Source organism: Hemitrygon akajei, chromosome 16 (assembly GCF_048418815.1).
Source record: "Hemitrygon akajei chromosome 16, sHemAka1.3, whole genome shotgun sequence".
NCBI lineage: Eukaryota > Metazoa > Chordata > Chondrichthyes > Myliobatiformes > Dasyatidae > Hemitrygon > Hemitrygon akajei.
This window is the reverse complement of record NC_133139.1, coordinates 3,608,331-3,620,965: the sequence shown is the minus strand read 5'-3', so window position 1 is coordinate 3,620,965 and position 12,635 is coordinate 3,608,331. Positions and strand designations below refer to the sequence as shown.

Genomic DNA, 12,635 nt, shown 5'->3' with positions numbered 1-12,635 from the left:
GTGGGAGAGCACGGAAGATGGGAAGCAGTGAGCTGGCTGCTGGCTGCGTGCCCAGAGACCTGAGTTCTTTGGGTACAGAGCTCGGAAAAAGCGACACAACAGACTTTATATATTGCAGCAATACTTTGCAATATATAAAAAAATACTGTGTAAAAGTATTAGGCATACATATGTATACATAGCTAGGGTGCCTAAGAATTTTGCACAACACTAGTAATTTTATGTTTTGCGCTGTACTGCTGCCACAAAAAAAAACAAATTACTGGACATAGGTGAGTGATGATAAACCTGATTCTGACAAGGATTCTATTGTGGACTGAGAGTGGGAAGGGAACGGAGAGAGGAGAATCATGGTTGGGGGAAGGGAGAGGGGAGGGGGAAGTAAGCATCAGAGAACCATTCTGTAATGATCAATAAACCAATTGTTTGGAATCAAATGACCTTGCCCAGTGTTTCTAGGCTGGGTGTGTCTGCAGCCATGCTACCCTCCACCTGGGCACTTTATCTCTGCTGCGTGTCCTACACTCCTATCATGGCAGTCCACCATTCCCAACGTCCTTTGCTCCTGTCGGATTTACAAATCCACTTTTCGTTCCACATTGATGAATACAGTACTGTGCAAAAGTCTTAGGCACCCTAGCACAGTACTGTACAACTGTATACATATAAAATTAAACAAGTAGTACTAAAAGAGAGCCAACAGTGTTCTTTGGTGTTCATGGGTTCATTGTCCATTCAGAAATCAGATGGTGAGGGGAAGCTGCTCCTGAACTGTTGAGTGTGTACCTTCAGACTCCTGTACCTCCTTGAGAAGTGGGCATATCCTGGGTGATAGGGGATGCCACCTTTTTGAGGCATTGCCTTCTGAAGATGTCCTCAACACTGGGAAAGCTATTGCCCATGATGGAGCTGGCTGAGTTTACTAATCTAAGCAACTTTTTCTGATCCTTTGCAGTGGCCCCTCCACATCAGACTGTGGTGCAACCACTCAGAATGTTCTCCACTGTACATCTGTAAAGATTTGCTGGAGTATTTGATGACATAGCAAATCTCCTCAAACTCCTAATGAAATATAGCTGCTGTCATGCTTTCACAGTAATTGCATCATCATTTTGAGCCCAGAATCAGTCTTTAGAGATGTTGACACCCAGGAATTTGAAGCTGCTGGTCCTTCCCTCTCATGAGTCCTGACGAAGGGTCTTGGCCCGTAACATCGACAGCGCTTCTCCCTATAGATGCTGCCTAGCCTGCTGTGTTCTACCAGCATTTTGTGTGTTGTTTGAATTTCCAGCATCTGCAGATTTCCTCCTGTTTCCTCTCCTGATCCCTTGATGAGGACTTTGTGCATTCCCTCGATTTCCTCTTCTGGAAGTCCACAATCGTTCAGAATGGAAAACACCCCACAACGCAGGCAGCATTGATGGAAAGAAAAACTGATTGTTTCGGGGTGAAGATATTTGGTCTGAACTGAAATTATTTTTTTCTCAGCTGACTTGCCCAGTGTTTCCAACATTTTCAGTTTGTTAATGAATCTTAGCTTTCTGTTGGACCAGCCAGAGAGCAGGAGAGGAAGAACACACACAAGATGCTGGAGGAACTCATCAAGTCAGGCAGCATCTATGGAAATGAATAAATAGTCAACATTTTGGGCTGAGATTCTTCATCAGGACACACCTTTGGTAAGATTTTTACTTTCTGGATTTAATCACAGAATAATGAGCATTTTGTATTTGTTCTTAATATTTAACTTCTGGCGTTGCTTGCTTTTTATTTTCCCCTCAGTACCTTTAAGCAAAAATTGACATCTTCAGGTTTTCACTGGTTTCTGCACATTAGGTTAGATTTTGGTGACACTGATTTGTGAGATTTTAAATACAATAAGTTCTGCAGATATTGGAAATCCAAAGCAACACACACAAAGTACTGGAGGAACTCAGTAGGTCAGGCAACATCTATGGAAATTAATAGATTTCCATAGGAGAATGGACCATAGGAGAAAGGGAAGGAGAAGGGGACCCAGGGGGAGGTGATAGGTGGGTGAGAATAAGTAAAATGCCAGAATGGAGAATCAAAGAAGAGGGAAGAGGGAGGGAAACATTTTTTTTACTGAAAAGAGAAATCAATATTCATGACATCTGGTTGGAAGCTACCCAGATGGAATATAAGGTGTTGCTCCTCGACCCAAAGTGTGAGATATTGCTGGTTCTTGGTTGGATCAGATGGTTGGATGGAGAGGTTAAGAAGATATGGGTTTAATAGCTTCACCCCTTCCACTGTGGGCAGGAATGTTTTCAGTCTGTATGTTGGAAAGGATTGGTAACTTTAAGTTCCTGGGTGTTAGAGGATCTGTTCTGTGATCTGCACCTAAGTGCCATCACAAAGAAGACATAATAGCACCTCAACTTCTGTAGAAGTTTGCTTAGGTTCAGCATGTCACCAATAAACTTTGACAAACCTATATAGATGCATGGTGGAGAGTATCCTAACTGGTTGCATCATGGCCTGGTATGGAAACAACAATGCCAGGAATGGACAAGACTACAGAAAGCAGTGGATATGGCCAAGTCCATCACAGGCAAAGCCCTCCCCTACCACTGAGCACATTCATGAGGAACATTGCTATAAGAAAGCAGCATCTATGATCAAGGACCCCCACCATCCAGAACATGCTCTCTTCTTGTTACTACAGTACCGTTAGGAAGGAGGTACAGAAACCCTAGGTCCCATATCACCAGGTTCATGTACAGTTACTCTGCAAACATTAGGCTCCTGAACCAGCATGGATAACTTCACTCACTATAACTCTGAACTGATTCTCCAAACTAGAGTCACTTCAAGAGACTCTACAGCTTATGTTCTGAGTCGTTTTTACATAACTTATTGTTTTGCACAATTGGCACTTTGTCAGTCTTTATATATAGTTTTTTATAAATTATTGTATTTCTTTTCCTGTAAATGCCAGCAAGAAAATGGCTCCCAGGGTAGGATATGGTGATGTATACATACATTGATAAAAATTTACTGTGACTTTTGAGTTGACCTGCCACACGACAACAGCTTCCCCTCAGATCACCATGAGGAGCAGCAGAAGTCCCCGTAGCAGCAAGAGCTTCCTGTAGACTCAAGTTCAACATTTTACAATCAAAATTATTTCTTTATTTTCACTCAGGGCTAAGATCATTCTTGATAGCAGTAATATTTCATTTATAAAGCAAGCACACAATTTTGTAAAAAGGGCAGTTATAACTTTGATCTTGTACATTAAATATGTGAAATGTGACAGTATCACTCCTTGTTTGCCTTAATACAACAATGCAAAATAAATTTATTGGCACCATATGTCCAGTTAATTGTAATGGGCTGCCAAGGTTAGTTTTTTATTTGATACAGCGTGCAACACATCCTTCCAGCCCAATGAGGCGGGCTGATCAGCAACACACCAATTTAACATTAGCTTAATCACAGAATAATTTACAATGACCAATTAACCTACTAACAGGTGCATCTTTAGACTGTCGGAGGAAACCCCTGCATTCACTGGGGAGAGATGCACATGGTGTTGGAGTTAAATTCTGGACTCTGATGCATTGAGCTGAACTAGCATCACACAAACCCTATACTACTGTGTTTTGACTAACACTCCTGTCAGTTCAGCCTCCAAATGTTCACTTGATTGCAATGGGATGCCGATTAGTTCTGACTAACACTCTCGACAGGGTACAGCCATAGAGACTCATTTCAGGTTAATAAAGAAGGTCAAGTTAAATTATATTTGAAAATGTGAATGTTTAGAATATGAAATTGACAAAAGGCATGCTCAAACTGCAGCCATGTTGTTGCTGTAAGCTTTTCTTTCATAGCTACTGACTACAAGAACTGGTAAAGAGTGACACAGCAAAACACTTGCAAATCAAATCAAACTTGTCCGCTGTAAGGTTATCACAGGTACAATGTCAAACTGATGTTGGCTTCTGTGTAATTTTATAATGGTAGTCTCGCATCTTGCCCTCCACTACCACAAATCCAGGACGATCATTCACCCTGTAACACACAATGAGAACATATCAAAGATCGGCTTTATTTGTCACATGTGCATTGAAACATCAGAACAAGAAATAAGATGTTTGTGTCAATAACCAACCACCATTCAAGGATGTGCTAGGGACAGTCAACAAGTGCCGCTGTACTTCCAGTGCCAAAGTAGTATGCCCACAACTCAGTAACCCTAATTGGTACGTTATTGGAATGTGGGAGGAAACCAGAGCATCTGGAAGAAACACATATGGTCACAGAGAGAACTTACAAACTTCTTAGAGACTGCAAAAGGCATTGAACCCTGATAGCTGACAAAGTAAGGCATTACTATTATGTGCTTCCCCTAATTGGTGACTTCTTCACCTAAGTTGGATTCTGTAAGGAGTTTGTACATTCTCCCTGTGGAATGGAGGACTGCCAGGTGCTCTGGTTTCCTCCCAAAATCCAAAGACATATTAGTTAGTAGGTTAATTGGTCATTGTGAATTGTCCTGTGATTAGGCTAGGGTTAAATAGGTGGGTTGCTAGCGGTGCGGCTCAAAGGGCTTGAAGAACTTGTTCCACCCCCACCCCCAGTATCTCTAAACAAAATAAAATAAAACAAACAAGTCCCAGCACTTGCAGCCTACTCCCACCATGTCCTCAGACTGTGTTGGTGCTAATGCAAATGGCACATCTCATTGTATGTTTCAGTCTACATGTGAATAATAAATAAATCTAAATCTAAATCATTGAAACCTGGCCAGGCTCATTTCTTAAAAAAGATTTAATTAGACTTCCTTCAACTTCATCCCTCATTGGGCTACCTACATACATATTCTTTCAAAAAATCTTCCTGAATGCACCAAACAAATTCTGCCCACTGAGCTGCAAGGGTGCGTGGCCTCACCGTAGCTGAAATGTTCCTGTGCACATAGCCTTTGTTGGTGCACTACTGGAATTTTGTTTTATATAATGTTAATATAATTTTGAAATTATGTTAATATAATTGTGAAATAATTATGTGTTAATGAATATAATCTATAAATGTTCTAAATAATAAACATACCACAGCCTTTACTTTGAAACATTTTAGAACTTCAATGTATTTAGCTTGTCAGTGTTTCAAATTACAAATTGTAACAATAAACACAAAGTGGAAGTTGAAGCTCGTTGTTCATAAACTACCAGCCTGATGAATGCCAATGCCATCTAGTCAAAGCATTTTACTTTTGACATTGTGCCTGTCAGTTTTTTTGACTGCCTACCTTGTGTTGTGAGTTGTGGTTTTTGTTTGTTTGATGTGCATATTACAGAAAAAAATTTCAGACCATGTAAAAATTTCCTACTCAGAACAATGGTTAGTCTGTGCAGCTGTAAAAAAAATAAGAGGGTATATTGGCTCCATCTATCGTTCTGGCACTGGAGGTACCCCAGTTAATATTGGGGAAGTTAAAATCACTCACTGCAGTAACACTGTTGTCTTTACGTCTTTCTGTGATCTAACGGCAAATCTATTTCTCTAACTCCAGCGAACTATTGGGATGCCAACTCTGTCACCCTTAAGACAGGAATTCATAGATTTAATTACTGCCCATGGCTCCATTCAGCTCTATCATGGATGGCTGCAAAAGGAGAAGGGTTTGGCATGGTGCTGGCAACCCCATCCTGTGAAACACCAACAGGAACTCATTGATGGGAGAGGAAGAATACACTAAGAATATGGGTTACACCTGGAGACAACTTGCAAGACCAGGCCAGGACAGAGGTCACTGACAAGCTACTGTTGGCTTATGCCCCAGTAGTTAAGAAAATCAATGGCTGCACTTGGCAAGGCTGTTTACAATAATTTTGAATGTTGCTGCTACATCTCCAGCTAACCTAACAATGAAGCAATCAGCCTTGGTCAGTCTCTTGAATGAGATAATGATCATGAAATTAGCAGAACATTCACAAGTCACTCAAAAGAAGATGGGCTCAAAGATTTGGGGTTGTTGATGTGTGAGTTGCTATCAGGCCTTAAACTTGCTCAAGTTCCTTATGATCAGCACTAATGATGTTATCGAACTTGCTGATGGCCAACCACACTGACTGCTTCTGAGACATCAAACCAGCACAGGAGAAACACAAATTTGTTGGCATGGTTTAAACATTTTAAAGCAAGGAATAAAAATTTAATTGTATACATTTCAGTAAAGTAGAAGCTGAACTGTAAAGTGAGAGAAAATCTGCAGATGCTGGACATCTGAGCAACACGCACAAAATGCTGCAAGAACTCGGCAGGCCAGGCAGCATGTAAGAAAAGAGCACAGTTGACGTTTTGGGCTGAAACCCTTTGGCAGGACTGGAGAAAAAAGCTAGGGAGCAGATTTAAAAGGTGGGGAGAGGAGAGAGAGAGACTCTTTACTTCATCCTTCCCCCTCCAGGTTTCACCTATCACCTTGTGTTTCTCTCTCCCCTCCCCCCACCTTTTAAATCTACTCTCTAGATTTTTTCTCCATTCCTGCCGAAGGGTTTCAGCCCGAAAAGTCGACTGTACTCTTTTCCTAGATTCTGCCTGGCCTGCTGAGTTCCTCCAACATTTTGTGTGTGTTGCTGAACTGTCAAAGACAGCTTTCTAAAGAATTATGTTACGGCCATTATCTTTTCAAATATTTCTAGTCACATATAGATACCTTTAAAAACCCTCAGGCCCAGGGAGTTAAGCAGTACCTATGGCAACATTGTCTCATAAAATGTAATTTGGAATTCTTCTAACATTGAAATATTTTGAAGAAATAACATCAGGATAGACAAAGGAGAATCAGTTGATGTTGTGTTCTTGGGTTTTCAGGCCTTTGACAAGGTGCCACACGATGCTGCTTACGAGCCTGTGGTACTACAGGAAAGATGCTAGCATGGATAAAGCAGTGGCCGATTGGCAAGAAGCAAAGAGTGGGAATAAAGGGAGACTTTTCTGACTGGCTGGTGGTGACTACTGGTGTTCCACAGAGGTCTCTGTTGGGACCAAATCTTTTTACGTTATACAGTATGTCAATGAGTTGGATGTGCTTTGTTGCAAAGTTTGCAGACGATATAAAGATAGGTAGAGGGGCAGGTAGTTTTGATGAAGTAGAGAGGATACAGAAGGATTTAGATGGATTAGGAGAATGGGCAAAGAAATGGCAGATGGGATACAGTGTTAGGAAGTGTATGGCCATGCATTTTGGTAAATGAAAGGAAAGGGTTGACTATTTTCTAAATGGAGAGAAAATACAAAAATCTGAGGCACAAAAGAACTTGGGAGTCCTTGTGAGGATTCTCTAAAGGTTAATTTGCAGGTTGAGCCTGTGGTGAGGGAGGCAAATGCAATGACAGCAGTCATTTCAAGAGAACTAGAATAGAAAAGGAAGGATGTAATGTTGAGACTTTATAAAGCGCTGGTGAGGCCTCACTTAGAGTATTGTGAGCAGTTTTGGGCCTCTTAGAAAAGGTGTGATGAAACTGAGGAGAGTTCAAAGGAGGTTCACAAAAATGATTCCAGGATTGAATAGCTTGTCATATGAAGAGCGTTTGATGGCTCTGGGCCTGTATTGACTAAAATTAAGAAGAATGAGAGTGGCCTCATTGAAACCTATCGAATGGTGAAACGAATAAAATAGAAACATAGAAAACCTACAGTGCTTTACAGGCCCTTTGGCTCACAATATTGTGCCAATCATGTAATTTACTCTAGAAACTGCCTAGAATTTCCCTACTACGTAGCCCTCTGCTTTTCTAAGTTTCATGTACCTATCTAACAGTCTCTTAAAAGACCCTGTTGTATACACCTTCACCACTGTCACCTGCATTGCATTCCACACACCCACCACTCTGTATGAAAAGCTTACCCCTGACATCCCCTCTGTACCTACTTCTAAGCACCAAACTATGCCCCCTCATATTAGCCATTTCAGCCCTGGGAAAAAGCCTCTGGCTATCCACACAATCAATACCTCTCATCATCTTATACACCTCTATCGTTACCTCTCATCCTCTGTTGCTCCAAGGAGAAAAGGCCAAGATTACTCAGCCTCAGAAAAGACAGGTGTCCTTGCAGAGTGGAGATGATGAGTTTTTTTTAGCCAGAGAGTGGCAAATCTGTGGAATTCTTTGCCACAAGCAGCTGTGGAGGCCAAGTCTTTATGTATATTTAAGGCAAAGGTTTATAGATTCTTGCTTGTTCAGGGCCAGAAGGGACAGGGGAGAAGGCAGGAGACTGAGGCTGAGAGGAAAATTGGATCAGCCATGATGAAATAGTGGAACAGACTCCATAGGCCAGATGGCCTAATTCTGCTCCTATATCTTATGGTCTTATATCTTTAATTAATGTATTTATTTATTTGATTATTTAGAGATGCAGCACAGAACAGGTCCTTCCAGGCCACCCAGCAACCCATCTACTTACACTAGCCTAATCACAGTACAATTTACATTGACCAATTAACCTACAAATTGGTATGTCTTTGGGATGTGAGAGGAAATTGGAGCACCCAGGAGGACATACAAGCACCTCATAGACAGCATCGGAACTGAACTCTGAACTCATGCATATTTCAAGGCCTATTGCAGAAAGGATCCTCTAAGGAACCTATAAATCCATGATGAGCCCTCACATCAGTGGTCCAGTCATTAATTAGACACAAAATGGAGTGGAAGTCTAAACATGTTCTAAACAATTGAACTAGAAACCTTTCCCCTGTGATCTCCCACCATTGTGGAGCTTGGAATTCATGAAGAAGGTGAGCAGGGGATCAGATGAGGGTGTAGGAATGGAAGATAGACTGGAGGAGGAGATGTCAATGGCCAGGCCCCTGGGGTAGGAGTTGAGAACCTCAAGAGATCCAACTGACAGAAGGTAGAGCTAATTTTTTTTAACATGAAGAGCAGCAAGTGCATGGAGCATTCTACCAGGGCTAGTGGTAGAGGCTTGAAATTAGGGACATTTAAGAGACTTTTAAACAGGCACATGCGTGATAGAAAAATGTAGAGTTATGTGGGAGGAAAGCAGTAGATTGATCTTGGAGTAGGTTAAAAGATCGACACAAGATAGTGGGCGGAAGAGACTGTATTGTTCTATGTTCTATCCCTATATTACCATGTCCAGATATACAACATACACACAACATAGTGGGCCAAAGGGTCGGTACTGTTCTGTGTTCTATCATCATCATTATGTGCCATGTCGTATGATGTGAGCAATCATGGTCTTCCATCTGTCCTAAATCTGAGAAGTTCTAATAATCTCTTCAAAACTTTTGCCTATCCATCCCCTGACATAGCTCATGAATTCGTATGCTGTCGACCGCGACTTTTTCTTCCATCAGTTTTTCCCGTCACTGCAAGATGTTTAGTTTCTCGTTCCTGTCCCAGTCAATACCTTTAACATTGACATTACCAAGCCAATAGCCAGTATTGTCCTTGAAATGTTGTTTCCTTGCGCGTGTGTGTGTGTGTGTGTGTGTGTGTGTGTGTGTGTGTGTGTGTGTGTGTGTGTGTGTGTGTGTGTGTGTGTGTGTGTGTGTGTGTGTGTGTGTGTGTGTGTGTGTATTTATATTAATAATGGCTTCTTGGGTCGTAATCTGAACTGAATCACCACAATAAACATGTACAGTTGAAAACTTGTCTCCTGACTCCCTACAATATTTTCCCAGTTTCGGAAGGAATCTGATGGTATTGTATTGGTTTATTCTTGTCACTGAGACACAGGGAAGCTCTGCTCTAGCTATAACAGCATTTGAGAATCTGTCAGGTGAAAGCAAATTGCTTGACTGGCAACTCATTCACTATAGCCTCTTGTGCCTGCAAAATCTTGTCCAGCTCCTGTGACACCCAAGAGCTCTCCCAATCTAGAAGGTCAAGGACAACAAGGGAACACTGTCATCTGCAGAGTTCCACCCCAAACCCCCACATCCCATCCTGGGATTTCTTTTATTCCTGCATTATCAGGATTCCTTAAGGTTTTCAAGGTCGGGGGGATAAGCTCCCACTACCTTTTAAGTGCCCCCAATGATGTGTGACTAAAATAGTTTCTGACAACCAAGTCCAACACCTGGCTTTCATGTGTGGCTTAGCTACCAAGCCTGGTGGAACTGTTTCTACTGAAGGGGCAAAGGCAGGTTACTGGCACCTTAAAATCTTTGGGAAGATGGGGGCTTGTCAGCTGTTCAGTGCCCATTCTGCACAGTACTCAATTCTTGGGTCTTTCAAATACTAATCTGCTGTGTCAAGACTGTATTTATTTATTGATTGTTTATTTATTCAGAGATACAGAGTAGAACTGGACCTTCTGAAGCTCCTTATTTAACCACAGCCTAATCACAGGACAATTTATAATGACCAATTAACCTACTAACCAGTATGTCTTTGGACTATGGGAGCACCCAGAGAAAACCCATGTATTCCACAGGGAGAACATACAGACTCCATACAGAGGGTGTTGGAATTGAACACTGAAATCTGATGTCATCAGCAGCTTAATGTGAAAAAGACTAAGGAGCTGGTGGTGGACCTGAGGAGGGCTAAGGCACCGGTGACCCCTGTTTCCATCCAAGGGGTCAGTGTGGACATGGTGGAGGATTACAAATACCTGGGGATACGAATGGACAATAAACTGGACTGGTCAAAGAACACTGAGGCTGTCTACAAGAAGGGTCAGAGCCATCTCTATTTCCTGAGGAGACTGAGGTCCTTTAACATCTGCTGGACGGTGCTGAGGATGTTCTATGAGGCTGTGGTGGCCAGTGCTATCATGTTTGCTGTTGTGTGCTGGAGCAGCAGGCTGAGGGTAGCAGACACCAATAGAATCAACAAACTCATTCGTAAGGCCAGTGATGTTGTGGGGGTGGAACTGGACTCTCTGACAGTGGTGTCTGGAAAGAGGATGCTGTCCAAGTTGCATGCCATCTTGGACAATGACTCCCATCCACTCCATAATGTACTGGTTAGGCACAGGAGTACATTCAGCCGGAGACTCATTCCACCGAGATGTAACACTGAGCATCATAGGAAGTCATTCCTACTGGTGGCCATCAAACTTTACGACTCCTCCCTCGGAGTGTCAGATACCCTGTGCCAATAGGCTGGTCCTGGACTTATTTCCACTTGGCATGATGAACTTATTATTTAATTATTTATGGTTTTATATTGCTATATTTCTTTACTATTCTTGGTTGGTGCGGCTGTAATGAAACCCAATTTCCCTCGGGATCAATAAAGTATGTCTGTCTGTCTGTCTGAACTGTAATAGCAATGTGTTAACTGCTACACCACAATGACATTAGTGCTCTATGACTATATGGCTCTATGATCTGGCTTCCATCACTGCTAGGATCAAAAAAATGCAAAAAAATCAAAAAAAATTTCTTCTACCCTCAGAAGAAATTTCTGTGCACAGTTTTAAATGGCTGGCCTCTTAGTTTGTACCTTGTCCTTTACTCCTGCACTTGTGAAAATATCATGTCAACCTTGTGCTTGAATAACGTTTCCCTTATTCTTCCCACATAGACCCAGACTATATTCAGACAGACCAGGTGTGGACCCACCAGCACGCAGTACAACTGAAACAAAAATTCTCGATTCTTAAACTCCAACATCTTCTGCCCCCTCCACTATCAGATTGTTGAACAGTCCATGAACACCACCTCGCCCTTCTGCTCTCTTTATGCACTATTTATTTTCATATATTCTTAATTTAATTTATCGCAATTATTATGTAACTCCACATGAATGATCCCAAACCTGGCTGTGACAGGAGAAGGTTAGGCACGGGTCTACCAACCCCATCCCATAGAAACCCAGTGAATGATCCCAAACCCGGCAGTGACAGGAGGAGGATTGGACTAGCAACCCCATCCTGTAAAAATCCAGAGCTACAGAAACTCCAACAGAGGCTCCAAATTCCTCATTCCTGGGAGAGGAAGGAACTTTGCCTAGAAGACATATGAATTATTTGATGAAAGCTGAAGCCACATGGTCGATCAACCCTCTGTTGGCGCAGGACAGAGGATGCTAGTGAGTTGCTGTCAGTATCCTGTGTCCAAGTAGGTGTGGTGGGCTTAAGAAGAATTTTAAAGTGCTGCTGCCACAAAACAACACATTTCATGACATTAAAGTCATAATAAACCTGATTCTGATTCACAATCGAAGTCAACGTGTCACTTTCATTCTTAGCTATTTGTTGAACCTGCCTGCTAAATTCCTGTGATTCATGCACAAGATCAACAAAATCTCTCTGAACGTGACTTATCTGTCATCTTTCTCCAGTCAGATAGCAGCCTTTTGATTCACTTTACTTCACGGGGGTCTTTGACCCACCGAGTCCCTGCCAACCATCAAGCATCTTTTAAAGTCCTTGGACCCCAGGTTGTGAAGCCCCAGTTAACAGTAACCCGACTGTATTCTCCCGAAATTCTCATTAGTTCCCTGCAGCTGCCACCACTCATCAGCACACCAGGGACAACTTACCAAGGCCATTTAACTTGGCAAATTAATCACAAATCTTCAATGTGTTAAATTAGGGAATCATTCGTGAACTCTAACCTATCTGCCAAACTGAACAGTGCAGGTCTCCTGGATGTTCCTTTTGTCCTAACATAAGATCTA

The 12,635-nt window shown here is 42.0% G+C and overlaps 1 protein-coding gene across 2 annotated transcripts in view; it reads right to left on the bottom strand.

Moving 5' to 3' along the window:
* Positions 1 to 3,170: 3,170 nt before the first annotated feature.
* The window catches only part of zap70 (zeta chain of T cell receptor associated protein kinase 70), a 167,554-nt gene continuing 158,089 nt past the window's right edge, over positions 3,171 to 12,635 (bottom strand). For both annotated transcript variants that reach the window (XM_073068124.1, XM_073068123.1), the window contains one exon: positions 3,171 to 4,041. In XM_073068124.1, coding sequence (XP_072924225.1) covers positions 3,954 to 4,041 — 88 coding nt within the window. In that variant the 3' untranslated portion in view covers positions 3,171 to 3,953. The remainder of the gene's footprint in view (positions 4,042 to 12,635) is intronic.